At 37.6% G+C, this 25,769-nt stretch overlaps 1 protein-coding gene across 5 annotated transcripts in view; it reads left to right on the plus strand.

Annotated features, from left to right (window-relative positions):
- Window positions 1-421: 421 nt before the first annotated feature.
- The window catches only part of TRAPPC10 (trafficking protein particle complex subunit 10), a 43,440-nt gene continuing 18,092 nt past the window's right edge, over window positions 422-25,769 (plus strand). For 4 of the 5 annotated variants that reach the window (XM_026097970.2, XM_064497109.1, XM_026097973.2 and 1 more), the window contains exons 1-11: window positions 422-864; window positions 11,088-11,169; window positions 11,821-11,956; window positions 13,173-13,369; window positions 15,063-15,258; window positions 16,365-16,476; window positions 17,494-17,741; window positions 19,554-19,700; window positions 21,757-21,871; window positions 23,065-23,141; window positions 25,397-25,488. In XM_026097970.2, coding sequence (XP_025953755.1) covers window positions 774-864; window positions 11,088-11,169; window positions 11,821-11,956; window positions 13,173-13,369; window positions 15,063-15,258; window positions 16,365-16,476; window positions 17,494-17,741; window positions 19,554-19,700; window positions 21,757-21,871; window positions 23,065-23,141; window positions 25,397-25,488 — 1,493 coding nt within the window. In that variant the 5' untranslated portion in view covers window positions 422-773. Of the gene's footprint in view, window positions 865-10,143; window positions 10,282-11,087; window positions 11,170-11,820; window positions 11,957-13,172; window positions 13,370-15,062; window positions 15,259-16,364; window positions 16,477-17,493; window positions 17,742-19,553; window positions 19,701-21,756; window positions 21,872-23,064; window positions 23,142-25,396; window positions 25,489-25,769 lie in introns of those variants that run through there. The other variant, XM_026097971.2, reaches the window with a different exon arrangement.

Raw genomic sequence — 25,769 nt, forward strand, 5'->3', positions numbered from 1 at the left:
GCTAACCGCCCTCCCCAGCCCCACGGCGCCCGCAAGCAGTTCTGGCGAGAGCCAGCCCCTCCGCACGGCAGCCCCCGAACGACCAGCGCTAACGGCCGCTAACGGCCCACAACGGCCGCGCTGGGACACGCCCGCGCCGCTCTGCGCAGGCGCACGCGACGCTACCCCACGCTACGCTACCCCACGCTACGCTACCCCACGCTACGCTACCCCTCCCCTCCCCTCCCCCTCCCCCTCCCCCTCCCCTCCCCTCCCCCCCTCCTTCTCTCCCCCCTCTCCTTCCCTTCCCTTCCCCTCCCCTCCCCTCCCTCCCCTTCCCTCCCCTTCCCCCCCCTCCCCTCCCCTCCCCTCCCCTCCCCTCCCCTCCCCTCCCCTCCCCTCCCCTCCCCCCTCCCCTCCCCTCCCCTTCCCTTCCCCTCCCCCCCCCCCCGTTCTTAGCGTCTCCCCTCCCCAGCGCTTCCCCCTTCCTCCCCTTTTCTGTCGGCCGAGCGCCGCCGCCGCCCCGCTCCTTTAAGGCGCGGCCCCGCCCCCGCGGCGCTCCCCGGAAGCGGTAATGCTCCGCGGGTGATCCAGGAAGCGGATGGGCTTGCGCGCCTTCTTTCCCGGAGCGGCGCTGCAGGGAAGAGGCGGGGGGAACGGCGGTGTGTGTGCGCGGGTGTGTGCGCGCGCGCGGGTGTGTGCGCGCGCGCGCTGGGGGGGGGCGGGGGAGCAGCGCCGTCGTTTCCATGGCGCCCAGCGGGCGGAGGAGCTGGGGCTGAGGACCCCGCCCGCCCATGGACCCCGCCGCGGCGGCGGCCGCCGGGGAGGAGGGCGGGGAGAAGACGCCGGTGATCTACACCATGGAGAACAAGCCCATCGTCACCTGTGAGTGCCTGCCCCCCGCCCTTCCTCGCGGCTGCCGTTAACGGCTCGCGCTGGGGCAGCAACATGCGGCGGGAGCGTTGTGGGGGGCGGGGAGCGCGCGGCGCGGGGAGGCGACGGCGTCCCTGGGGCGGCGGGGCGCCGGAGTGCGGCGGTTCCGCGGGGAGCGGCTGGAATAGCGGAGGGGCGGCTGGAGCGGGGCAGCGGCCCTGTCTAAAAGGGCGCTTCGGCGGAGATCCGCGGCTGTGCGTCGTTTTTGTGGCCAGTGCTGTGTCTGGAGAAAATGTCAATTCTCAGCGGTGGTCTGATGCTTTTGCCCCTCCCCCCTCCCTCTTTTTTAACTAGTCTTTCTTTTTATGGCCGTAGACAAAATTTCAGTTTGTTTCTGTATGCTTCAGGGTTATAGTAACAGAAATTACTGTTTTGCTTACGGGTGCTTAGAGATTTAGATACCACAATAAAACTTAAACCCCAGACTTCTTGCCACTGAGTTTTGTGTAGGTTCGCTCTGGGTAAGAGGTGTATCCTCAGAAAGATGACATGCTTTCTGGGGAGGAGGGATTCCTGCTGACAGTTCCCCAGTGGCATTATAACTTAATCTTTAATTACTAGGTTTTAGTTTCATCTCTGAAAATGAGACCGTTTATTTAACAACCAGTATTGCACGGTTCCAGTGATGAATTAGTTCTTACAGGTGTCAGAGACAGCCTGCTGGAGCATGTGGATGTTGGTCCTGATGTAAAGTGTGAGTTCCTATGCTCTTACAGGTATAGAGGTTTGCACACAAAGTTCCCTTAAAAGAGACACGTGAACAGCTCAAGCATACTGGTGCCTAGCCACAGAAGTTTGTTTATAAGCGGCCCCAATCCCAGCAAGCATTTTCGTCCTTTGGGTTTTCGGAATTTAGAATTTAGTTTAGAAAAAACTACTTGTTTTATCAAGATGTATTGAATCCTTTGTCCTACTTCAAGATGCTGTTGAAATCCATTTCCCTTCAGGTTAAACTTTGAAAATGTACATATTGGAAACATCTGAAAAATGTTGTTGCCTCCCTTGTAAGTGCTGTGCTAGTGTTCTGACTATAGTGGAATGGTTTTTAGATTTGCTGTTTTTACCTTCTATTTAGAACTGGAGTATGTGTGTTTGGGGTGTGGTGTGGTGTCAGTCTTTACTATAGCTGGTATGATTTGAATCTGTAAAATTAACTTTCAGTCTGTCAAAGTGCATGTAATTTTAGCTCAGGCTTGCTTTTCTTGTTGGTAACTGCAGTAAAGGACTCTGGCCTCTTAGTGCCAGGAAATATTCAAAATTCCAAACATTGAATTTCCTCAGGTTTTACTAAAGCCCGATTATCTGATGTTAAAAATTATTAATTTCATATGGTGAGTGTATTTTGTGGTTACAAAAGGTTTTGGAATCATTGCCATATAGCATGAAAGCACATATCTACAAATGGGGTATGAGGTGAACATTGTGTCATTTGCATGCCTCACTGTTGGACTTAGGAAGTCATTTCTGGGAGTATGAACAAGCATGACAGTAGTACCCTTACTGATGGGGATTGGACTGAGACATCTGAGTTGATAAGATAAAGTTTACTGAGCAAAAGAGATGACTTCTTTGTTGAATGTAGTAATGGTGACTTGCTGCTTCTCCTTCCACCCAACTAAAAACTCTGCTTTTAATAGTGGCAGTGCATTTTGCTTTAACTCCTTCTCCTTCATCCAGAGAAGAGGAGTATTTAGAGGCTATGGAATTTCAAAGAAATGCATTTCACAAAATTATGACTTTTATCTGAGGGAAAGCTTTTCTGACAATTATACAGCAGGTGATTTATGAACAGTTGAAGCTTGGTCTTCTAGGAGGAGAATTGTTGGTTCAATATTGGTTTCTTGGAAAATGCATTCAAAACCACAGTATTAAAGTTGCTTGACAAATACAGTTTGGCTTTTGTTTTGTTGTCCTGGTTTCAAGCAGTCTGGGATAACTGTCCCACCTAGCAGGTGTACGTGAGCGGAGAACCAGAGTTGCAGGAAGAGACCAGTTTTTGACTATATGAAAGAAGAGTGAAGGTCAAGTGAGGCTCTACCTCAAACTATAAGTATTTCCTTTTACTACCAATTTTAGATTTGCTTATGTTAAGTAAAAATTTCTATCATGATATACTCCTCTTAACTTTTAGTTATTCTTAGTAATTGAAAACTGTTGAGAGACGGTTTATTTTTTTTGAACGAAACTTGTTTTCAACATCATGCGTATCTGAGTGATGTTCTGTAAAGAAATGCTTTTGTTGTACGTTGTAACTCATGAATTTGAAACAAATTTGAGAATACTCTGAAAACAGTGCTTCTATTTAGGACAAAGACAGTAAAGAAAGTTATGCATTCAAAACTGTGAGTTAGTTTGTATTGTAGAAGTAATTATTTGCTATGTTGGTAAGGTCCTAAATTCAGCGTTATTTGTTCCTTAATGTTGATAATTCTGTTATGAAGTTTATGCTGGTCTATACATACTTGAGTATGTTTTCAAGTGAACTTCCTTTATGGACTTTCACAGATGTACTTTGTGTTTAAGATGGAGATGTATTTGGATTAGAACAAGTATCTTTTTCGGAATAGGTAAGTAGGTCTTGGTCCACTGGTGTGTTCAACACTTTGAACTTGAGTTTCTAATCTCCTCGTCCTTAGGAGTAGGAGGAGGGTATGACTTTCAAGGTGCTAATGCATTCTGTTGCTCCTGTTCAGAATTAGAGAGTTTGAATAGTGTTTCTATAATTCCCTTCCATTCTGATGTGGATTTTTATAAGGCTACCGTATCTGGACGCCTGCTATTTCACAGTTGTGGAATTTTCTCCTTAACAAAACTATGGCACTCTGCTGGACAAAAGGCAACAACTGTCAGAGTAAACCTGCAAAACAATTTAAGAAGGAATTCAAATCTGCTTTGTGATGTTAAAATTTCAAGGGCAGTATAGGTAGGATAATGTAGATACCTATTCTTAGCATCTGGATAGCAAGATGAAGGACAGAAATCTTCTCAAACTTGTCAGATTAGTAATGTACTTGCAATTTACCTTGGAGCTTTTTTACCTCAAAAAATTATATATATATAATGTATATATGTATACATACATATATACATATATATACACACTTAGTATTTTATAAAAAAAATGTTTAGGAGCAAATACTAACTTAAAGGTAAAAATCCTTGCAAGATGCGATGATTGCTCAGAAACTCTAAAAAGTATGAAAGCTGAAAATAAACTTTGCAGCTGACAACTAAAAGTTATATAGAGAGTTTTTATTTTTCTTTCTTTGTAAAGGCAATCTTTGTCCATCTGTTCTTTCCACCTATAATATGCTACTATAGACTCTAAAGACCAGGACCAGTATTCTGTAGACTCAGTGTTCTGTACTGAAGTACAGCAAAAATATTTTTCCTGCTGTTTAAGAATGGCAGGCTGTCTGTATGTGTTTGTAAAAGACAGCACTGGTGTAGTAACTCCATCAATGCAGTCTTTCTTAAGTTTCCCCCATATGTACTGGCTTGGGACTATAGAAATAAAAATGGCAGCCTCCATACAGCTTGTATATTTGATTTCAATTGTGAATGCAGTTTTTGTCACTGCATTCTTCCCATATAGGTACTGTAATGAAATAATTTTGGGCTAGGGCTTTGTAGGTAGATGTATTAGCCTTATATTTGTGGTGTCAGTATTATTGGCAAAAAAGTAGTTTTAATAAAGAGTTTAGATAAACTGCCTAACCAAAAACATGCAGAGAAATTGTCTTTGGGCATACTGTATTTTGTAAATGTGAAAAAGTAATATATACACAGAAAGATGCAGTTCCTTTATCTTTCCTCCCTTTTCTCAGAATGCCAATACCCTGTGTGGTATTAAATCATTCTCATCAGTTAGGTCTAAATGCCATGATGACTCCTTTCCAAATTAGTTTGAATTTTTATACTGTCGGTCTTTACTACAGTGTAAACCCAGTGGGGAGCCTCACTGTTCAGCTGTGGTTGTCTACTCTGGCACGTTACCTTTCAAACTCTCAAACTCTCCTTTCAAGTTGGTAGCAGTTTATCTTCATTGCTGCTAGAACTTGTTTGTTTACTAAGCAATTTGAGTGAGTTTGTTTTCCTATTGCTATAGAAATACTATTTTTTTAGCATCATTAATAGTACTTTTTTGTTGCAGAGGCAAGTTGAGCAATTGCATCAGATGGCATGAACTTGGGTAGTTTTTCTGAAATGTTGAGCTGACATCTTTTAAACAACGCGGATGACTTCCCTTGAAAATTTAAACAGTGTTGCTTCTTTCTCATGAATCATATTTGAAACTTACTGTTTCAGAGGCTTTCTGAAATTGTATGAATGGATGTTTCTTGCAAATAAATATCAGCAAAAGGTTTGGATAAGATAGTGTGTCCTTACCTGGTTGGCTTGCATTTTAAGTTATTAGTGCTATCTTTATCCATACAAAGAGCAGGTTGAAGACTTGCATGATCCTGCTAAATGAAGTAATGTAATAGGTTCTTCAGCGCTTCCCTACTAAGTTATTCTTTTGCAATTATTTTCATTTAGTTCTTAAAATTTCCATGTCAGTTTGTAGTATCTGCTTATATGTTGTGTGTAGACAGAGTAATAAAAGATGTACCAGACAAGTGACAGGTAGCCCAAGTGGTTTGAATGGTTTGCAGCTAGTAAGACCTTCAACAAAAAAACAAAAAACACCCTCCCTCCCCCCAACCCTATATCATATGTATGTGTATTTTCCCTGTTCTCAGACAGGACTCATGTCTGCCGTGTGGGTCACTTGCATTGTCTAGTTGATTCAATAGTAGTTTGTAGGTATATATCTGATTACATACATCATAAGAAGAAGAAATGTGTTGTTAGCATTAACCCTTGATTTTGATGCAGCAGTAACTAAGGATTTAAAGCTTTACTAAAGATTTTTCTTCTGCAGGCTCCTAGCAAATCAAGTAAGACTTTATATAGCAATCTAGCTGCTTTCTGTTTCAGTTTTTAGACCTTTTTTGAAAATGAACCAGGGTGGAGGGGGAGGGGGGAAGAACCTAAAAAAAAATCCCTTCCAAAACCTGAGGTGAATCTACTTATAATAAGCTAGTGAATTTAAAAAAGCATTCATAGCAGAACTTTTTACCAATGGAAGAATAAGTGGCATCAGAAAAGGTAGCCTTGAGTGATATTTGGGAATAAAATCAAAGTAAGCCTATGCCAAAGTATAGTCTTGGACTGAGCTTGTTTAGAGCTGTTTGGAGCCTTTTATCTGAGTCCACGGGATTTGTTTTTGTTATCTAAGTAAAGTATTTGCCTGCCTTAGTCATCTGACATCAGGACTCTGTTCTTCTTACAGTGCCTGTATGGTTAGTGGGTTGGGATAATTTCCTCCAGAGGAAGATATTAAATTGTGGAATATTCAGCTACTGTAGTGACAAAGCCTATACATGTGTAAAATTGGTGGAGGGTTAGAAAAAATAATGGCTTCTTTAGGATTTTGGTGGGTTTTAGGCATGTATCAAACTAAAAAGTGCCCATATTTTGTTGTGCTTTTTATCAGACAGCTATCACAAAGTGAATGCTTGATCTTCTTGAGAATCCTGGCAAGACTGTCGTTCGGGTTCTCACATCATTCCCATACAGATTTCCAGCAGAACAGGTGTACTGGACTGGGGTGGAGAGGAGGGAGGATGGCTGCTTTGGGTTCATCTGCCAGAACATCAGGGAGAAAGATAAAAGGGGAAGAACAGAAAAAAGGAAAAGCTGGGGCTGGTAGCATGTGGTTTTAATGGGCAGTTTGCCCTTCACCTACCTGGTCTGCAGCAGTATTGACTAAGGTGTTCACTCACCTTTGCATTGTGCTATAACCTAAACCATGGGTACTTTGGTACTAATTAAGTGGGCATTAGTTGCCCATTTCACTTTTCAGCTTAACATCATTTTTTAAGTTTTTCCATGGGATAGATTTATGGTTATGAGCTGCTCTACAGAGCTGCAGTCTGCCCCAGGCAATAGATTCAGACATTCTTTACTGAATTTATGTAATGAAGTTTTCCAGCCAGGTTCACAGTCAGGACTGATGTGGGTAAGTGGTGTTTCCTTTCTGCCTGACCTGGCCATCTTAACATTTTGGATGTCAATTTGATGTCAAGTGTTTGAAGGCCATATAAGTGTTTTTAAACTATGCTGTCTGACTCAATGGTTTAAAGAGGCTTATGGTAAAACCCTTGAAGGTTCCACTGTGCTTCATTCGTGTTTGTTTTCTGGACAGATACCTATTTGTCTTGATTTATGTTTCTGAAGTACTTTGATACGTGGAGAAGGGCATGCTTTCTGAACCTTAGTAGGGTGGAAAGAAAGGAATCCTGTATGCTCTCTCCCTTCTTCCCTTTCTCCAAAAGTGTTTATCAACTGAGTGTTATCGCTTTCTGTTATTTACTTAGTTTAAATTACAGATGAATGCTTCACTTCACTTGCAGTAACTCTATAAGTGATGCAACTCCCAAGTATGGGATAATTCTGTGCTTCCTTTTCTTGTGTGTGCATTGATATCCAGATGGGGAGTGAATGGATTGAGATGTACATGCTACAAAAGCTGAGATGGTGATCTGTAATCTAGAGGCTATGGATTGTCAGATTTTTTTATTGTAACCAAAAAATAAAAAATCAAATTAAAAAAATCAAAGAAAAACTAAAAAGATATACTACAAATTAGAAAAACTATAAATTACTTTAAAATATATATAAATGTGTAATGATGAAATAGCAGAAATATTACACTAGTTATATCTGGTATTATTTTATTTGTAAAAGATTTATATTAGTCAAACTTAATATGGTAAAACCAAAGATGTGCCCTTCTAATTGTGTTTTAAATGATAAAGGATGACTCCTTGATGTTACCCCCTAGTTATCATCTCTATTGGGAAATTCAGGTCTTGTGTTTTATTCTGGCCATTCTAAAGTAAGAAAACCCTTTCCTAGTAGGCCTCTCAGTTTTAGTCATGAAAGGATTCCAAAATTACTCTTCTTATTTGTACACATCTTCCCTTCTTCTCAACAATATCTGATCTTCCTTTATCCTTTGGCTAAGAGTGACTTTCTCCCATTCCTGAAAATTCTTAAAGTGAGGGCTGAGTGTTGAGACCCATTCACTGAAGTGAACTTGCTGTGATGAAATGGTTCTTAGGCATCCTGCCACATTGTTCTTTCTTAAAAACAAACAGACAAAACAACAAAAACCTTTGAAGCGATTTTAAGTTTTCTGCAGGCTTTTGGATTTACTGTAAGTTTGAATTCCAGGATTAGTTATGTTTTCAGAACATTCCCTCCAAAATTCAGTTACATGCAAGGAAAACTTTTACATTTTCACATTACTAACTAGTCTTGTTGGTATTTGTCCTGTGTCAAATCTGTGCTAATTTTTGTAGTGATGACTTCATTTTTAATGTTTTTTGAGGTGAGTTGGCTCAAATTTGCTGATTACGGTAGATACAGGGTTCAGTTGAGCAGAACTTGAAATGTTATAATCCTTTGGGTGCTCGTAATATTTTGTAGAAGTATTTGTTCTGTGTTCAAAGATATCTGATGTATTTTGGCTTGTAGGTCCATTCTCTGCTTTCTTCTAGTTCTTGAGGACAGTCTTGCCTTGATCATAAGACAGGTTATTTTGTGCATTTTATATGCCATCAAAGCCAATATAGGAGGGGGAATAAGTGGTTATAAAACTGATTTAATTTTTCTTAAGCTGATAATATGATATGGTTGTCTGTAATAACAGGATGCTTAAACAACATTGTTTAGTGGTTCCTGTGTATTCAGGATCGATCCTTTTCATTGAGAGTGTTGAGTTCTGAAACCCTTTCTTTTTGTGGCACCAGTTGAATTTTTAGGGGCAGTATAGAAAGAGTACTTCCTTGTGCTCCAGAAGTAAAAATATGTAACTGTTTCTTTAGTTCAGGTTCCAAGCTTTGTGGATTATCATTTGATGTGGTCAGCCTGCTGTTGCTAAACCACTGATCTGTATTTCACTTTGTGGGCAGTAATGAGTTGCAAATCAATAGACTGTTCTCCATGGCCTAGCTCACTGAGCTTTTGTAACCTGGTATGAGATGACATTAACAATATAATTAATGTTTGTTTCACTATTTATTTTAGACACTTGTTTATAGTCTTAAATTTAAGATTTGGTATGTTACACTTACTTTGGAGTAGGATACAGGTGAAGAGTCAAGAATAAAATGTTTGTTCTGTACCTTTCTGGAGACTTAATGCTAAAGCACTAACAGTAGAGTTCTTTTTAGCTATTCTAGGAAACTGTATCACTGAATAATAGCTTTTGTGTGCAGATGTTAAAATCTGGCTTTGTTTATTGTAGCTTTTAAACAGACACGGTTGATTTTTTTTAAACTTATTATGCAGTGATAATTGTGCTAATGGCTAGTAATCAAAACAGTGTATGTAAGAAGATTGGGAAAAGGTGAGTGGACTAGAGAAGGGATTTCCAAAACAAATAAGCTTTCCTAAACTACTGCACAAGTAGTTCCTGCCTCTGTGCCAGGATATGTGATTGTGTGATAGGAGGGAGAAGAAGGGATGTCAGGTACATCTCCAGCCCTAGTGCCCTGTTTCACGGAAAGATAAGAGCATCTCTCTGTTCAGGTTGAGCTATATAATAGAGAATGACTACAGAAGGAAGTAGAAGGCAAAATACCAGGAAATAGCAGAGTTGCTTGTATGCCAGTTTAAAATCTTAACTGGAAAATGTAATTCTTCAGCTCAAGAGATCCTGTGAAGGAGAAGAAGGGGGAGTGGAGAGAGTGCAGCCTCTGTAAGAGGAAATAAAGGGTTTTTATTAATTTGTGGTCTGAGGTAGAGGGGAATGCAGTCAGCCAAAGATGAAAAAGGCAGCAAGGAGGAGGAGGTATGGGGAAGAGAGCAATAGCTGTGATAACTTCAGGGCAACATGCAAATAAGAGATTTAATAGTAAGTGATACCGCTAAACTAGTATGGGCCAGATCATTGCCCCAGCTTTAGAAGGGCACATGACCCAGCAGACTTTAGTTCTGTGCTCAAGTGCAGTGGAAAACATGTTTCTGACCTTACTCCTTTCTCATTTAGATGTATCTGTTTGCCAGTAGACAAATGCCATCTCTTCCCCTGTTAAGGATCGTGAAAGGCTATTTGGGGGTTATACATTGGTTGATGTGTTGAACTAGTCAGCTTGCTTTCAGATACGTGTGACAAAGCACCTTGTTCCTGAGTCTGCCACCTCTTTGCTCAAAGATACTGATATCCATCAGAAGTTGGAAGACTTATTTTGAACCTCTGTGTGTCTCATGTTCTTTCTGCATCCTAAAGAGAAGGACAGACTTTAAGGGTTGATATTGGTAGGTTGCTGATAATACATATTCTGTTTTTTTTATACTTAGTTACTCCAGTGGTGTACAGATTTAATGCAGTTGCTCACAACCTGTGAGCAGTCTCAGAGCTCAAGCATGGCACAAAGCCCAAGGGATTAAAGCCTAGCCAGATCTGTTGCTGCATCTGTGCAGGGCCAGCTCAAGGGGACCTGCATAATGTTACTGGACCTGAGCTTTCTGAAGGCAGCAAGCACAGGCCTGCAGTAGGCAGGGAGCCGCTTGGTATTTACAGCAGTCCCAAAATAGTAGAAGGAAAGGAGTAGTTGAACCCAGTAAGGCACAGAATTTTGCTAATTTTCTCATGGTAGGCACAACTACAGAAAGATGTGAACCACCGTCTAACCATCCTTCTGTTTTTTTAAAGGCTAAAATCTTGAGGTCTTTAAATGTACTGTTTAGCTAATGACTCTGGCTGAAAAGTTTTTTTTTTTTGGTTTTTTTTTGTTTGTTTTTTTTAGCATTGGACTAGTTATATGGGTGATATTCTGTCTTCTTAAGGGTGCAGTTTTCTCATTGGTATATGGATTATGTAGTAGTGTGAAAAATTGTGATAGGAATTATAAAACAATATATTTATTATGTATCTTGTTAAAGTGTTGTATGGGGTTGTAAGCATGTAACTTAAAAAAAAAAAAAAAAAAAAGCCAGCGCTAGACTTTGGTTTCCATGTAGTGTACAAAATATCTTGTTTATTAAAGCAAACTATAGTTTAATTTATTAATATTATATGTAATTTGTATATAGTATAATTAATGAATGTCTTTAACTCTTAGGTGCTGGAGATCAGAATTTATTTACTTCCCTCTATCCTACACTTTCTCAGCAGCTTCCAAGAGAACCCATGGAATGGAGGAGGTGCGTGTTACTAGATTTGGAAAAGTATGTATTTGTGGTGCCCTAAGAAGTTCTTACCATAAATTGAGTTGAATAGGGCAACTCAGTTGAGGAAAGAAGACCTTAGTTAGTCATGGTAATCAAATGTGCTGCACTTGAGGACAATAATTTCCACATTTCAGCTATGCTGAGCTTCACTTGAAGCAAAGTTGAGGTTTTATTTGTTTCTTTTGGTATATGGCTTGTTGTGCTTCAGGCAATCATGTTCTGAAAGTAGCAGGCTGTTTTTTTATGGGAATATAGATGGGAATTTAAATAGATATAATTTCCTGCAAAAGGTTCAGTGTGGCACTCTTTTTCTGGTGGAAAAACTGTTTTGGGAGTTTTTTCTCTTTTGGAATTTTTCTTCTTTTGGAGGACCTAGAGATGTAGAACATTCTTTTAATGAAAGCTGAAAGCTTCTAGGTCCTGCTCTTGCTAAAAAAGACTCTACTATATTTCAAGTAGTATCTCATTTTAGTTAACTTTATACAAATCATGTGGCAGTAAGCATAGTTGCTGAGTTTCCAATGCCAGAATATTTCAGTTTATTCTTCACCAAAATTCATTTTTATTCTTGCATTCTGCTACATAAATGTCTCCTTCACTAACTTGGCTTTTAAAATTCTTCAGGTCTTATGGCCGTGCTCCGAAGATGATTCATCTAGAATCTAACTTTGTTCAATTTAAAGAGGAGCTACTACCCAAAGAGGGGAATAAGGCTCTTTTGACCTTTCCCTTTCTTCATATTTATTGGACAGAATGTTGTGTAAGTATTAGGAAAACATCATGAAAAATGGAGTACTTGGATTTAAAAATGAAATTGTTTTGGCTTTCTACTTGCCCTCTATGGTATTTTCCATTTGCTTTTAATGCTTATTTGAACAATCAAGTCCATGTTGTGTAAGCATTGCATACTTAGTATATTGGAAATCTTCTCTACTTTAGTACTTCTTACCGTAAGTGATATTTGTTTGTAATGGTGCTTGACACTGAAAGGACTTGCTTTTGAATAACCAATCTTCAGTGCTTTGGCACAAAAAAACCAAGATCTAACAGTGTTACTGCAGTAGCGCAGCATACATGCTTCATAGTATGAAAATGTGACCAGATCATTTCAGTTATGATCTACTGACCAGGTTAAACCTAAATATATATATATTATATATAATAGATTTTTATATTTTTATTTATATATATATATATTATATAATATATATATATAATTTATATATATAATATTATATTTATTTATATATAATATTTTATATATATATATATTTTTTTTTTTAATTTGTCCTCTATATGTATCTAGTATTAGTACAGGTCAGCAATCTAAACTGGGCAAGATTCGGAATGTCTTAATCCTTGTCTTAATCCTGTCTACCTGCAGTTTACTGCTTGGTGGTTGTCTTCTGTTATGTATTAGTTACACAATTAAAGAACAAAGGTGGTATCTCTGTGTGACCAATCAAAGCTATCGAGAACAGCCTTAAGAATTTTCTGAATTGAACTATTAAAAAAAAAAAAGAGGCCAAAAATGTGTCAAGCAATAAGAAAGACTTGTGTGGGTTTTTTTGATCATAATAACTTTAAGCAGTTTAAGATTCCAGCAGTGTTAGAAGAGCCAAATGTCACAGTTCTGTTACAATGTGAGAACAGAATGGTTAAGCTTTCTAATTTCAAAGTGGGTTATGTCGTAAAGATTAAGAATGTATAGAGTAAAGGAATTTAAGAGTTCAAAAATCTTAATTTCAGTAATCTAAAGAATTATAATATACCAAATTCTAACATACATATGCTATTAACCAAAATACTAAGAAACTGAAAGGCTATAACCTTACCATATTTGCACTCATTTAATTTCTCATTTTAACTGATTTCATTTGATGCTCTTCTGTTTTTCTTCTGTTGGAACAAAATTTACCTTTTGAAATTGTTGAGAGTATCTGTTTGTTTTGATGATTCACTGCTTCTTATCCCAGGACACGGAAGTGTACAAAGCTACAGTCAAGGATGACATCACAAAGTGGCAGAATGTTCTCAAAGCTCACAGCTCAGTGGACTGGCTAATTGTAGTAGTTGAGAGTGATGCCAAGAAAAAGAACAAAACAAATATCCTTCCCCGAACCTCTATAGTAGATAAAATAAGAAACGACTTCTGTAACAAACAAAGTGACAGGTAAGGATTCTTTTACTTGCAAACATTTTAACCTTTGACTAGCTTGCTGATTTAAAAATTCAGTTCCCTGTATAACAGGATCCTAGGTCATTTAAGGACCTTCCATTGCAGCATTCAAACTGGTGGTACCATTAAGCCCATGCTTTGGAGAAGATGGACACAAAGCAATAAAGGGAAATTCTTATTTTCAGTTGCTCTCGGAGTAGTGATTGCTTTGAATGTGCTTCAAAAACCTTTCAGGTATACTGAAACTTCCTTCTGGTTAAGAGACAGAGTTAAGGCAAAAAGCATAGTAACAATCCGTTTTTAGAACTTGTTCGTATAGGTGCTTGTAAAAAAAAAAATATTACCAGAATTACAGGTAGTTGGAATGAGGTGGGAGGGGAATATTAAGCCAATAAGGGCTTATTTTTTAGCACCGTGCTTTCTACCGCTTACTCTATAGCACAAAGCTGATTTAATAATTGCCTCAAATTCAGTTTCTTCAGCTATTTTTATTTTAAGGAAAATAATAATGAACATAAGAAACCATTCCTGCTTCTGTTAGAAGCCAACAGAATACACAAATCTTCATCTGAAACCAACTCTAATACATACTTTTTTCCTTCTTTCAAAACACTGCACAGAATGTATTCTATCTTATGTTTTTCTCTTTTTTATTTCAAAAATTAACTTTAAATGGAAGATTTTCCCCATGAGAATGAGTGACAGGATAAGCATTTGAAGTTAAAAGGGTAGATGAAACCACTCATACCTTAGTGTAAGCTGACAGTGACTGGCAAGTCATCTTGTTAGAACGTGCTGTACATTGTCAGCACTTTCTTTGTATCTAGACAGTGTTGGTATATTACAGTATTATTTTGGCAAATAGTTTGAACAACGCTTGTTCAATTTGCTTTGATTTCTGACTGATTTGCTCTGCTTAAACATTTTGCAGTAAGATAAGATGATTTTTCTAACTTGAAATGGAGTTCTGCCTGGATGAGGGATTTTCGTGTCTTTAGAGATATTCATTCATTCTTTTTTTTTTGGGCGGGGGGAAGGGAAGGGATGGGTAGGAAAGCTAAGGAATGAAAATATTCTAAGACTTTTATTTGTGAATTGATGTGGTCTGTTAAGTGCTTATTTCAAAAAAGCAGTAGGAGTTCTAGCATATAGGATGTGTAAAATAAGTTGGCATCTTGCAAGAATATACTTTGGAGAATAATTTTAAATGACATATGAAAGGTTGACTATATGCGGTCTAATGGATCTTGATTTTCATCTAGCATAATCCTTGCCAGGAGTAACTGTAATTACTGTTCTGCTAATTGCATTTCTAAGCAGATATTTTTTTGCTTGCATAGCTACAGCTTTACCTGTGTTTAAGTAATTGAAATAGTGTAGCCATTATTTGCTTTTAAAAAAAGTAAACATTTATAATAACCGTTTGGTGGAAAACACTTAAAGCTTCTTCCCACCTGAGTATGTTAAGGCTGATGTTTATGGAGAAGGAAAAGTCGCTGACCTTGGGGGGAGGGGTGTATGTGTTGGGGGTTTTTTGTTTGCTTGTTTTTTCAGTGTTGATTGAAAATCCAAGTTGTCTGCTGTGAATACTGTCAGGTGTGCACAGTATTCAGAGGTGTATTTATATATATAAATGTTATGTCTTATACCCCCCTGCCCAAAATAATTTTAATCAACCTCTTTACAGGTGTGTGGTACTTTCTGACCCTTTGAAAGACTCTTCCCGTTCTCAGGAATCTTGGAATGCCTTCCTGACCAAACTCAGGACATTGCTTCTCATGTCTTTTACCAAAAACTTAGGCAAGTTTGAAGATGACATGAGAACTTTGAGAGAGAAAAGGACTGAGCCAGGCTGGAGCTTCTGCGAGTATTTCATGGTCCAGGTATGGGTCGTCTTGAAGAACAGAGCGCTTGAGTCTTAGTTTGAATAATGGCATTTTTTGTCTGCTGTCTTTGTGTGGGTTTTTTTGATATTCTGTTTATTCTTGGGGTGTGGGATTGGGAGGAGGGGGAGATGGACTGGTATGAAAGCAGTATTTTTCAGATCTTTCTTGTAGGAGGTTTGTGTTACGTTGTAACTCAGTACAGAATCTTCAGACTTGTCGAAGTTTTATGAACCTAGACTGTAGCAAACACTGTGTTTATAAACAAGTGTTTTAGTTTTGAATGTTGGATGAATGTTCTACTGTTGTGACTGTGCAGAGGCACTCAAGCCTGTTATTGCTATCTAATGTGAATATTACTATGCTTTCTTTGCTTAGATTAATATCAGTATGCCTAGAGATTGTTTTCAGAGAAAAGTGTATTTTGAAGTAATCCTGTGTAGAGACTGTCCATGAATTTCAGGTTTTTGTGCTTCTAAATGTGTCTTGTTTTAGCCGATGTAGAGAAAAACAAGATATTCTTGAACAATGGAACCGAAAATCTTGATTCCTTTGGATTTGTCTGGTGCCTGTACAGTTCATTTCTCCTCCCTGGTTCTGTATTGTCTTCATGTCTCCTTTGACTTCATGCACTGCCTCTTGCATGTGATATATCCACATCCCTGAAACTTTTTCCACCAGCAGCTTTGGCTTCCTTCTCTGTGCTTAATTGAACCTTTGTTGATGCTGTAACTGCTGCCCTCACAGTGTAATCAGAAGGAACAAGTTATAACTATTATGGAGGATGAGTCTTCAGCAATTTTTTTTGAAACTCAAACTTTTCATAGATTTATCAACAGTATCTCGTAGTGATTCAGGATCTGGATACCTAGCAGAAATTCCTGGATTTAGGAATATGACCATAGCTTTCTTTGTGAACCTTTTTGTGTTAGGAAGAAATGATGCATCAGTTACAATGGCAAATTACCCTATATGTGTGAGCACTGGAAGCAGGGTGGGGGGGAAGGAAAAAGTACTTCCTAGATTTCTGTGTGGATGGAGGCAGATTTTAATAAAAAATATGACTAGTATTTAACATGCTGTTTGTATTACTTGTTTGTCAAAAGGAAGAACTGGCCTTCGTCTTTGAGATGCTGCAGCAATTTGAGGACGCGCTAGTACAGTATGATGAACTGGATGCCTTGTTTTCTCAGTATGTTGTCAACTTTGGGGCTGGTGGTAAGTGTCCTAAACTGAGAAATAAATGTTAACTGTATTAGCTTCTACACTATACTTCTAAAACAACCCAGTGCTTTGGGTACTGTGTGTGTGGGAGTAGAAAGATGGTAACTTACAGCTGAGATGCTCTGGGAGTTTGTGCTACCTCAGGCTCTTGTCTTGTGCTGTCTAGAGACTCACGTGTACATCAGTTATATTCTCCTTGAAGTTTTGTTTTCCATCTCTGAGGCTTAAAAGTAATTTTTAAAGAAAACTTGCATTTTGTTCTTGGTGATTGTTACAAATGGAACCCTGAACCTGTAACTGCCTAAGCATAGATTTGGCTGGGACACAGTTGCTGTTCTCGCAGCTCACTGCTAAGTTATTAAATAAAAAGCTTCCTGTAGATCTGGGTTTTCTTTAAATTACATGAAAGTTTCATTCAGTTTCATAGTGATTACCAAATATGTGCTTATCTGCACTACAGAAGGTTTTTTTATTTAACTTTAAGAAAAATTACTGTGCAAGAAGTATCAAATAATTAGAAACTGTTTTACTGAACTAAAGCGTGTATTGTTATATAACAACTTGAGTAAGGTACTTGTTATGACTATGCTAAAATTCTAGTGCTGGAATAATTGCAGTGAAATACTTGTCCTGATTGAACCTGAGGCCATGCCTGAAAGTGAGGGCACATCTGTTAATGAAAGCTGAGTAAGAAATACTGAAGTAGATAAAGCTTGTTTGTTTTGAGCTTCAGGAAGGCTTAATTTCTGAAAAGTGTGCTATAAAGTAGTGGCCACTATACTAAGAACAAATGTGCAATTAAGACAAAGTGTACTTGAGGTTTGAATGGTCTGAAATTCAGGTTTCCAGTTTGTTATGGAAGTTGGTTTTTTTTGTTGTCAAGTCACTAAGCTTATCATATAGATAAGTGACTTAAGAAAGAATAATCCAGCTTCCAGCCTCTGGGGGGAGAGAAACAGGCTTTGATTTAAAGCAGTGATTGATTCTCGGATGTTAACTCTGTTTACTTAGATGGTGCAAATTGGCTGACTTTTTTTTGCCAGCCAGTGAGGAGCTGGAATGGATTAATTCTCCGAAAACCAATTGATATGGAGAAGAGAGAGCTAATTCAGAATCAAGAAGCTACTCTACTGGACTTGCGTAGTTACCTATTTTCTCGCCAGTGCACATTATTAATCTTCCTGCAGAGACCCTGGGAGGTTTCCCAGCGAGCACTGGAGCTCCTTCACAACTGTGTGCAAGAACTCAAGCTATTAGAAGTGAGTCAGTGCAATATTTTCCATTATTTGTGATTTTATCCCAATATGACCTAAGAAGATTTTGTTAAGTTTAGGTATTGCTGACCAGATCACACTAAGCATGGCTGTGAGTTTTCAAAATGATGCTGTAATAACAGATGTTTCAGATTGTAACAGGGCTAAAACTGAATGTTTTATCATGAAGATGCCTTTGGAAAGTAATTTAGAGACATCTCATCCCATCTGAAAAACAAACCTGTACTTAGAGTATTCTAGTTTTCACCTGGAAAGTTAACTTCTTATTCTGAGGTTGGTAGGTAATTTGTCTGCATCTTTCCTGAATTTATTGCTGATCTCTTGAACTTCCAGTAATTTAAATCTAGGTACAATGTTATATTGAAGAAAATTAGGACAGGGTGATTAATATCTTGACATTGAGATTAGTAGTAACAAAATGCAGTTCAGAACTATAAACAGTATCTAAAGTAGTGCTTCTTACTGTCAGGTCAGTTGGTCACTGTTTTGACCACCTTTTGTGGTTCATAATTGATGATTCCTTTTGGTGCCAACTAATGCTCCTCAGTGTTTTGCGTGTCTCTGGCTGTGTCATCCTATCAGAATAAAAGGAATAGACAGAAAAAACTGACTGCACTTGGAGCTTTTTGTCATGTTGCATGCCCCTGAGATTTTTTTTAACGCTTCAGTTTCTGCTGCTGTTTTTTAATCTTCTAAGCAGGCTTTCTAAAGGATGTTGTATTCTAATCCTCTCCTGTGTATGACCACAGATAGATATTAATTGAAATGCATCTTTAAGAACAACAGAATGTCCATCAGAATATTTCTGTTTTGACTCATGCATGTCCTTAATCCTCTGGGTTTATGGTTTTCTGTTAGTATTATCTGTGCCATTATAATAGTAACTGCTAACTTTTGTCTGCCTAAGATACGGTGTAGTAAGTTCCATGTGCCATGTGTTAGTGTGCTGCATTTAAAAACAGAAGATCTACTTCAGATTTGTTGCCTTTTTAAATGGCACCTCCATGTATTCTAAAATGGTCTTGAAATTCCCCTACGTAATAGTTTATATATATGTATGTATGTGTATATGAGTTTCAAGACTTTCATAGTCTTCCCCTCCCCCAATTTTTTTTGCATTGTCTATGAACAAAATTTTGAGAAACCATTAGTCTGATTGTGTTCCAGATCTTTAGTTATACTGATCTTTATCATGTTTCTTGGAGTATTCTGGTGTTAAACTCTCCTCCCTTCTCCTATCATGTCCCATTTAATAATCCCTTCTTGGTCTTTATCTCCATTCTTTAGTTAGTTATCCATGACAGATGTCCTATCCTTTTATTGACAAGCTCATTGTTGTAAAGGACGTTTATAATCTTAGACCCCGCCCCTTTTTTTTTTAATCTGCTTCATAGCATACTTTTGATTTTTGTATTAGTTAGGTCAGATGTATCCTTACAAAAGTATTATATCTATAGATTCTTTTTCTAACTTTGCTTTCCTTAGGATTATTTTCTAACTTTTTAGAAACTTTCTCAGTACTAGTATCTATTAGTTCTCTCTTCCTTCTCTTTCATCCTGGTAAGTGTATGAAATCTAATTAGTATGATCACTGTTTAGTTGCTTAGCCACCTTGCTTTATGAACTAATTCATATATATTATTCAGGAAGGAGTGAACAGTTGGCCTGTTTTTGTGTAATCTTAGCATAATCTGGTCTAAGAGACTGTTATGTTGTATTAAGAAAAGTATTTAACTGAAGTATTTTCTGATCTGACTAATGTTTATTTCCCAGTTAATGTTATCCATTCATCTTCAGGTCTCTGTTCCTCCTGGAGCATTGGATTGTTGGGTATTTTTGAGTTGTTTGGAAGTCTTACAAAGAATAGAAGGCTGCTGTGATAGGGCTCAAGTAGATGCAAATGTTTCCCACACAGTTGGTTTATGGAGCTATGCTACTGAGAAGGTGAGCAAATGCTATGTTGAAGTTGTAGCATTATAATTTTGAAGTAGACCACTTGTTTCTGTGGAACAGATTTTGCACTTTTTTGTGAAACTTTAATACATGTTTCTGTATATTATATTCGCTCTAGTTTAGGTGAGATGTCCAGGTTTATATTCCATTTCTCCAGAGGCAGATGAGGCCTGGGAATTACTAGAGTATGCTTAGCTCTTTAGAGGAGTGATGGATGGGAAGAAATGTTTCATATCATTAAACTGTGCATCTCCCCTCTGCTCCTGCCCAGTTTGATAAAGATGTGCTAATTAAAATCAGAGATAGTTCCAAACTCTCATAGTCTATGTGAACTGAGAGAAGGAGCATCTGTTTCAGTTATAACAGGAGAAGCCAACCAAATCTGAATGCATTTGCCATTCTGAATCTTTTTTATTCCAAAACATTGGAGACAACAGCAATTTGTTTACATAGTTCATTATTTCTTCAGTATATTATTATGGCAGTAATAGGCATCTAACTTTACTGAAGATGTTAGCCTTGCTGGCTTGTGGAAGAAGCAAAGTAATGACTTGCAATTTCTCACTTACTGCCCCTTAGTATAACCTGTGGAAAAGTCCTTACTGAATACTGTAAAGTGCTGTTTTCAGTTTGATTAAGCCCCTTCCCAAATTGTATAAACACATTTTCAAGTTTCACTTATTCTGTTTCTGTAAGAGATTTAGTGTATAAAGCTACTATTACTTCCAGCTGTTGAAAAATAGATGACAGGAAGGTCCAGAAACTACTGAAATAGTGTATTTTGGTCTTGGTAGATTTATATGAAGAAAGCTAGTATCAGCTCATCCTCTTGTTTGCATATCCTGTAGAATATTTCCAAATATCTTAATCATAATTTGTTTGTATTTCAGTGAGCTTAAGAATCCTCAACTGAGCATTGGAAATCCTTTACTTAAATATTACAAAAGCATAGAAAGAGTCATCCTTTAAAGAAAGGGGGAGTAGGGAGGGAGGGACTTCCACTGCCCTAAAGATCAGAATAAAAGAAGCAAGTAAAATGTTTAAAGTGGCAATGGGTGCATCAGATTCTTCACATGCTGCTTGTGTCTTTCTGAAGAAGCTGTGCACTTAGGTTGGGAATGTGTTAGAAGAGCTATGGAGAAGAGGAACAAAGGGTAAAGGGAAAAATTGTAAGATAATGGGTAGGAGAAAGATGGAACAGAGTGAATGAAATACATTTAGAAAATAGTGATAAGATGAAGTGGAATTAAAAAAAAAAAAAAGGAATAAAACAAATAATGGCCACACACATTTTATATAATGTAGAGTAGTGTGGCAAACTGAGACCTTTTATTTAAAAAGAAAAGTTTCACCTTGGTAACTGAATTATGCCAAATAGGTTACCAAATGACCAACAGAACTGATCTGCATTAAAACTGAGTATATTTATACTTCTGGGTAAAGCATACCAGCTGTTGTCCAGAAAGAGTTTTATGGTAGCTGTGTGTATTACACAGCTTTAACACTAGCTGCACTGATCATCTGTTTTTCAAGAAGGTTTTCATTTGGAATACGATCTTTCAGGTGAATTTGCAAGCTTGTCAAGTATACTGGTGGCTGTTTGCATATCCTGATTATATGGCTTTCAAACCCGTGTACTGAAATACAGATACAGTTTCTAGAAATTTCTTTAGCAGTAACTGCCAAATATCTCAGGCTTTCTCTATGTAATATTTATATGGAGCAACAGAAGGATTTATTCTGATTTAATGGTCTGCATGAAGGGGTGTGTGTGTGTATATATGCATGTCCATAACTTGCATTATGTGCAATTTAATTCTTAAAATTAATTTCTACTTCTTAAGTGAGAACCACAGTAAATTTTGAAAGGTTCTCCACCCTCTTCGCACGAAGCAACTTCCAATACTCATTTTATATAAACAGTAAAATATGGCAGCAGTATTTCCCACGGAAGCATCTTGCATAGTAGGAATGGTATGGCAGGAAAAAAGGAGTTTTATATTGATTTCATAGCCTATCAAAAACAAGCGTCTGGTTTCTATTTTAGCTAAAATCTCTAGGCTATCTGTGTGGACTTGCATCAGAGAAGGGACCCAATTCAGAAGATCTTAACAGAACTGTTGATCTGTTAGCAGGGTTGGGAGCAGAACGCCCTGAAACAGGTACTGTCAGGAATGTATGCATTCTTTCTAATAACTGACATTGTCTTAAGTGTCTGGCATATAAATACATCAGTGGGGACAATAGAGCTCTGTGGATGGTTTTATATATGTGGGGGTACTTGGAAACTTAAAAATCCTCCCAAACTCATAAAAGAGACAATGAGTGTCCAGTACTTGGAGAAGTTATCAGTGTCTCTCTCTACTGTTGTAAGTATATGTTTTTCCAGTAATGCTACATTTGCCAGCACTGAGGTAAATAGTCTTGAATAGTCCTGTTTTTCAATAGTATGTTTTTAATGCTTGTCTGAAAGTATTAGAACTAAAACTATTTGGAAAGGAATTGGAGGATTCTTGATCTGATGCAAATAGATAACCTGCAACTGGAACTACAAAGTGATATTACTTGAGTGGCTGAGCTGTCCAGTTTATTTACTGGTTCTGGGCTTTTGTGTCACTCAAAACTATTTCTGAAGGGGAGAAACTTTCAGTTGTTCAATATGGTAGAACAATTAGTGTCTTTGAAGTATTAGCTTACAGGCTGACATTTAATGTGCTATTGCAGGTAGAACAATACATAAATATAATAGCCCTGAATTAAAATTCATTGTATATTTGTTTAAAATGCAGGCTTTTTTCTTTTAGAAATATTGGCACATATTTGGGATGATAAGGATTTTTAAACTGAGCAAATTCCTCCAGAAAAAAATCTGGTCTTGCTAACCGTTTTCCATTGAAATGCACTGTTTAATGTAGTAGAATGTCTTTAAAGCATAGTAAGCTTCTGCAGTACTGTTTTATGAATCCAGTTGTAGCGCGTTGTGAGAATATAACCCTTGCCAAATGTGGTAAAGTATTTTAATACAATTGCGTGTGTTGGTAGGTTGAATTGGTGATGTAGTGAATGTTGTGAAATGCTATGGGGAGAAGTTTGTATAGTTGCTACACTCCTGCTTGCCTTTAGCCTGCTATGCTAAATATATCTCACGTGCACACCAAAAAAAGTGAAATAGCCTTTCATCTTACTTTAGAATGTGGGAAAGAAACTCATGATCTGTCTTTAAGTGTTGGTGACATTTCCCACATAAGATTAGTTTTAGGTTGTATTCTCCCACTAAATCCACTAAAGTGAAAAGGGAGGCGGGTTACGATAGGAATGTATTTGTGACACCTCTTGTTCTCCTTTTTTCCTAAAGCCAATACTTCACAGAGCCCTTACAAGAAACTTAAAGAGGCCTTATCGTCTGTAGAAGCTTTTGAAAAACACTACTTAGTAAGTACAGTTTTGGGGATATTTACCTTATAGATTGATTAGGGCCAAATTTTCCAAACCTAAAAAGTTAATATTAAAAGTATACATCTGTATTTTGATATCCAAAGTTATTGCTTGCTTAATGTCTGAACCAAGTTTGATTTGTTCTGAGACTGGAACCATATATTGGGCCTCAAGTTTGACATTTTTGGATTTACTTTATTTACTATTACGGGGCTGGAGGTTATCTGCAAGTATGTATACTCAGCTATTAAAAAAGATGATGTTTTGGCAACCATATTTTGCCATCCCAAATTCATAGTTGTTTACATTTTCCCCAGAAGTATATTGATGTGTCAATCCAGCATCCTTTCAAACAGTTTTTAGACTTTCATTTTGTAATAAGTGTTACATGACTTAGGTTCTATGGTTGAATTTCTTATCTGAACTGTGAGACACCTGTGGATATTTGGGTTGGAGCTGCCATGGGTTGTTGAAAGATTAAAAATCTCATTGCACGTTAATACATATGTTATTTCCTGGCAGTTCCCTTACTGTGGAGGCACTGTAATGATCTGGTTATCTTTATAAAAGATGTGGGAGGGGTTGTTTGTTTTTTGTTTTTTAATCTGACTGTCATAAGAGGGTTTTTTATAAATACACATATACGTGTGTGTGTATATATGTATGTATAGACAAAAAATTTTTTTGTCTGAAACTTCATGTAATTGCACTACTGGCCTTAAAGTTTCCTAGTGAAAAGATGGAGGAAAATTGAAAAATTTTTAAATGTGAAAATTAGGTGGTACTTATATTTACAAAGTATTAAGAGAAAAATTCTCAGAAGATTTGGTCTGAGAATATCAGATTTCACTGTTACACTTTATTTCTTGATGAAACTGGTTGGATGGGTAGACCAAAACTAAGATTTTGGAATTGCTAGCTGCTCTTACACGTTCAGTTCAAACTTGCACCTGCAGATCTCTTCCAAAACTTAAGGAATTTTAAGTGAGATCTATAGAGTTTGCTACTGATGGTATTCCCATTTATGTTCCTGCTTCTGACTGCACTCTTATGCAGCAGAAATTCAGATTTCTGCTGTGAAGTAAAGACCAGATACACTATAAAGGACTGTTTCCTACCTAGTTGCTACATAAATATATAAAACTTGTACACATTTTATCTGTGTATTCAGTGAAGGAAAACATAGAACTAAAGAAATTTCCAGATGCAACTAAGATATCTGTTAGCATTTAAAATTTTGATGAGTCTGCATGGTAAAGTGTTGCTCTTAACAAATGTTGAAATCAAGAAGTTTTGAGCTTTTATTAGCAGGAAAAGCTTTGTCTTCATTCAGTAGCTAGTGTTGTGCAACAACTTCAGTAACTTTTGTAAGACTGTCAAATCATCTGCAAGTGTGGTGGCTTGTGCCTTAATTTTAGAGGTATGTGGTTATTCATGTATATGTAACTGGCATCTGAAACTGCTAACTTTGGAAAAGAGATTTGTAGCTGCTATTTATTATAAGCTTAGGGCAAGTTAGGGAAGATAGCATGTAGATAGTGGCTGCATGAGAAAGTAAGCATAAAGATGGCAGTGAAACTTCAACTCAAATTGCATAACTTCAAGGAAAATTCGATAAATGTTTGAGAAAAATATTTAGTCTGACTATAACTTGGTATTTAGCATTTAATTTTATGTTGACATATTGCTTTTACTTAAAGAAGAAACTTGCCTATGTTTGAGAGTAATATTACATGCAGCCTTACTGAAAGAATCATGTACCTTGTTTTGTATGTAGTTAACTTTTCTTAATGCATTAATTGTTAGTCTCTAGGACAAACTCTCTAACAACATGCTAGATATGATACTGCAGTGTGTCCTGAACTGATGCACTATGCTATCGTGTAATGGTAGAGTAATGGGATGCAGTCATTGAGAAATAGTCAGGAGGATTCAAGTACAAATACTTATTTGAAACCACATCTGATTTATTTTTGTGGGTTTGAGTTGCCTCATGACATTTTTAACAGGCTTTTTCTTTTACTATTTATAATATACTTATGGGATGATGACCAACTATATAAAAAGCAAAGCTGACTTGTTGCAAACTTTTCAAAAGTGTGTGTTTGAGCAGAGATGAAATTTAAGAAGTGACTCATTCTGGTCATTTGGTTGCAATAACTTAGCTACTGGTTGTGGGTTTCTGTGTGAAATACTGTGTAGCTACTAAAAATATGTAGCTAGCTTACAGTTGTTTCTTCTCTTTTAAACAGGATCTGTCCCATGCCACCATTGAAATGTACACAAATATTGGAAGAATTCGCTCAGCTAAGCTTGTTGGAAAGGACTTGGCAGAGTTTTATATGTAAGCGAATCTTTCAAATGTCTTAAATGCATTAGTTCTGAAAAGTTTGTCTGTAAACTGTGAGGAAAATAAACTATATTTTAAAAGGAATTCTTAACAGTATTTTTGTGAAAACTTACCCTAAGCTTCAGGCTGTTTTGTACCAGAAAATTAGAATACCAGCAATCTTTTTATATCAAACTGTAATTCTCACCTCATAATTTAGTGCTCCTGTGTTCTTCAGTTTAATCCTTTCTTCTACTGGGAAGAAAAGGGCAATGAGGGGAGAGTGGGAGGGATAG

The sequence above is a fragment of the Dromaius novaehollandiae genome, chromosome 1 (assembly GCF_036370855.1).
Source record: "Dromaius novaehollandiae isolate bDroNov1 chromosome 1, bDroNov1.hap1, whole genome shotgun sequence".
Taxonomy (NCBI): Eukaryota; Metazoa; Chordata; class Aves; order Casuariiformes; family Dromaiidae; genus Dromaius; species Dromaius novaehollandiae.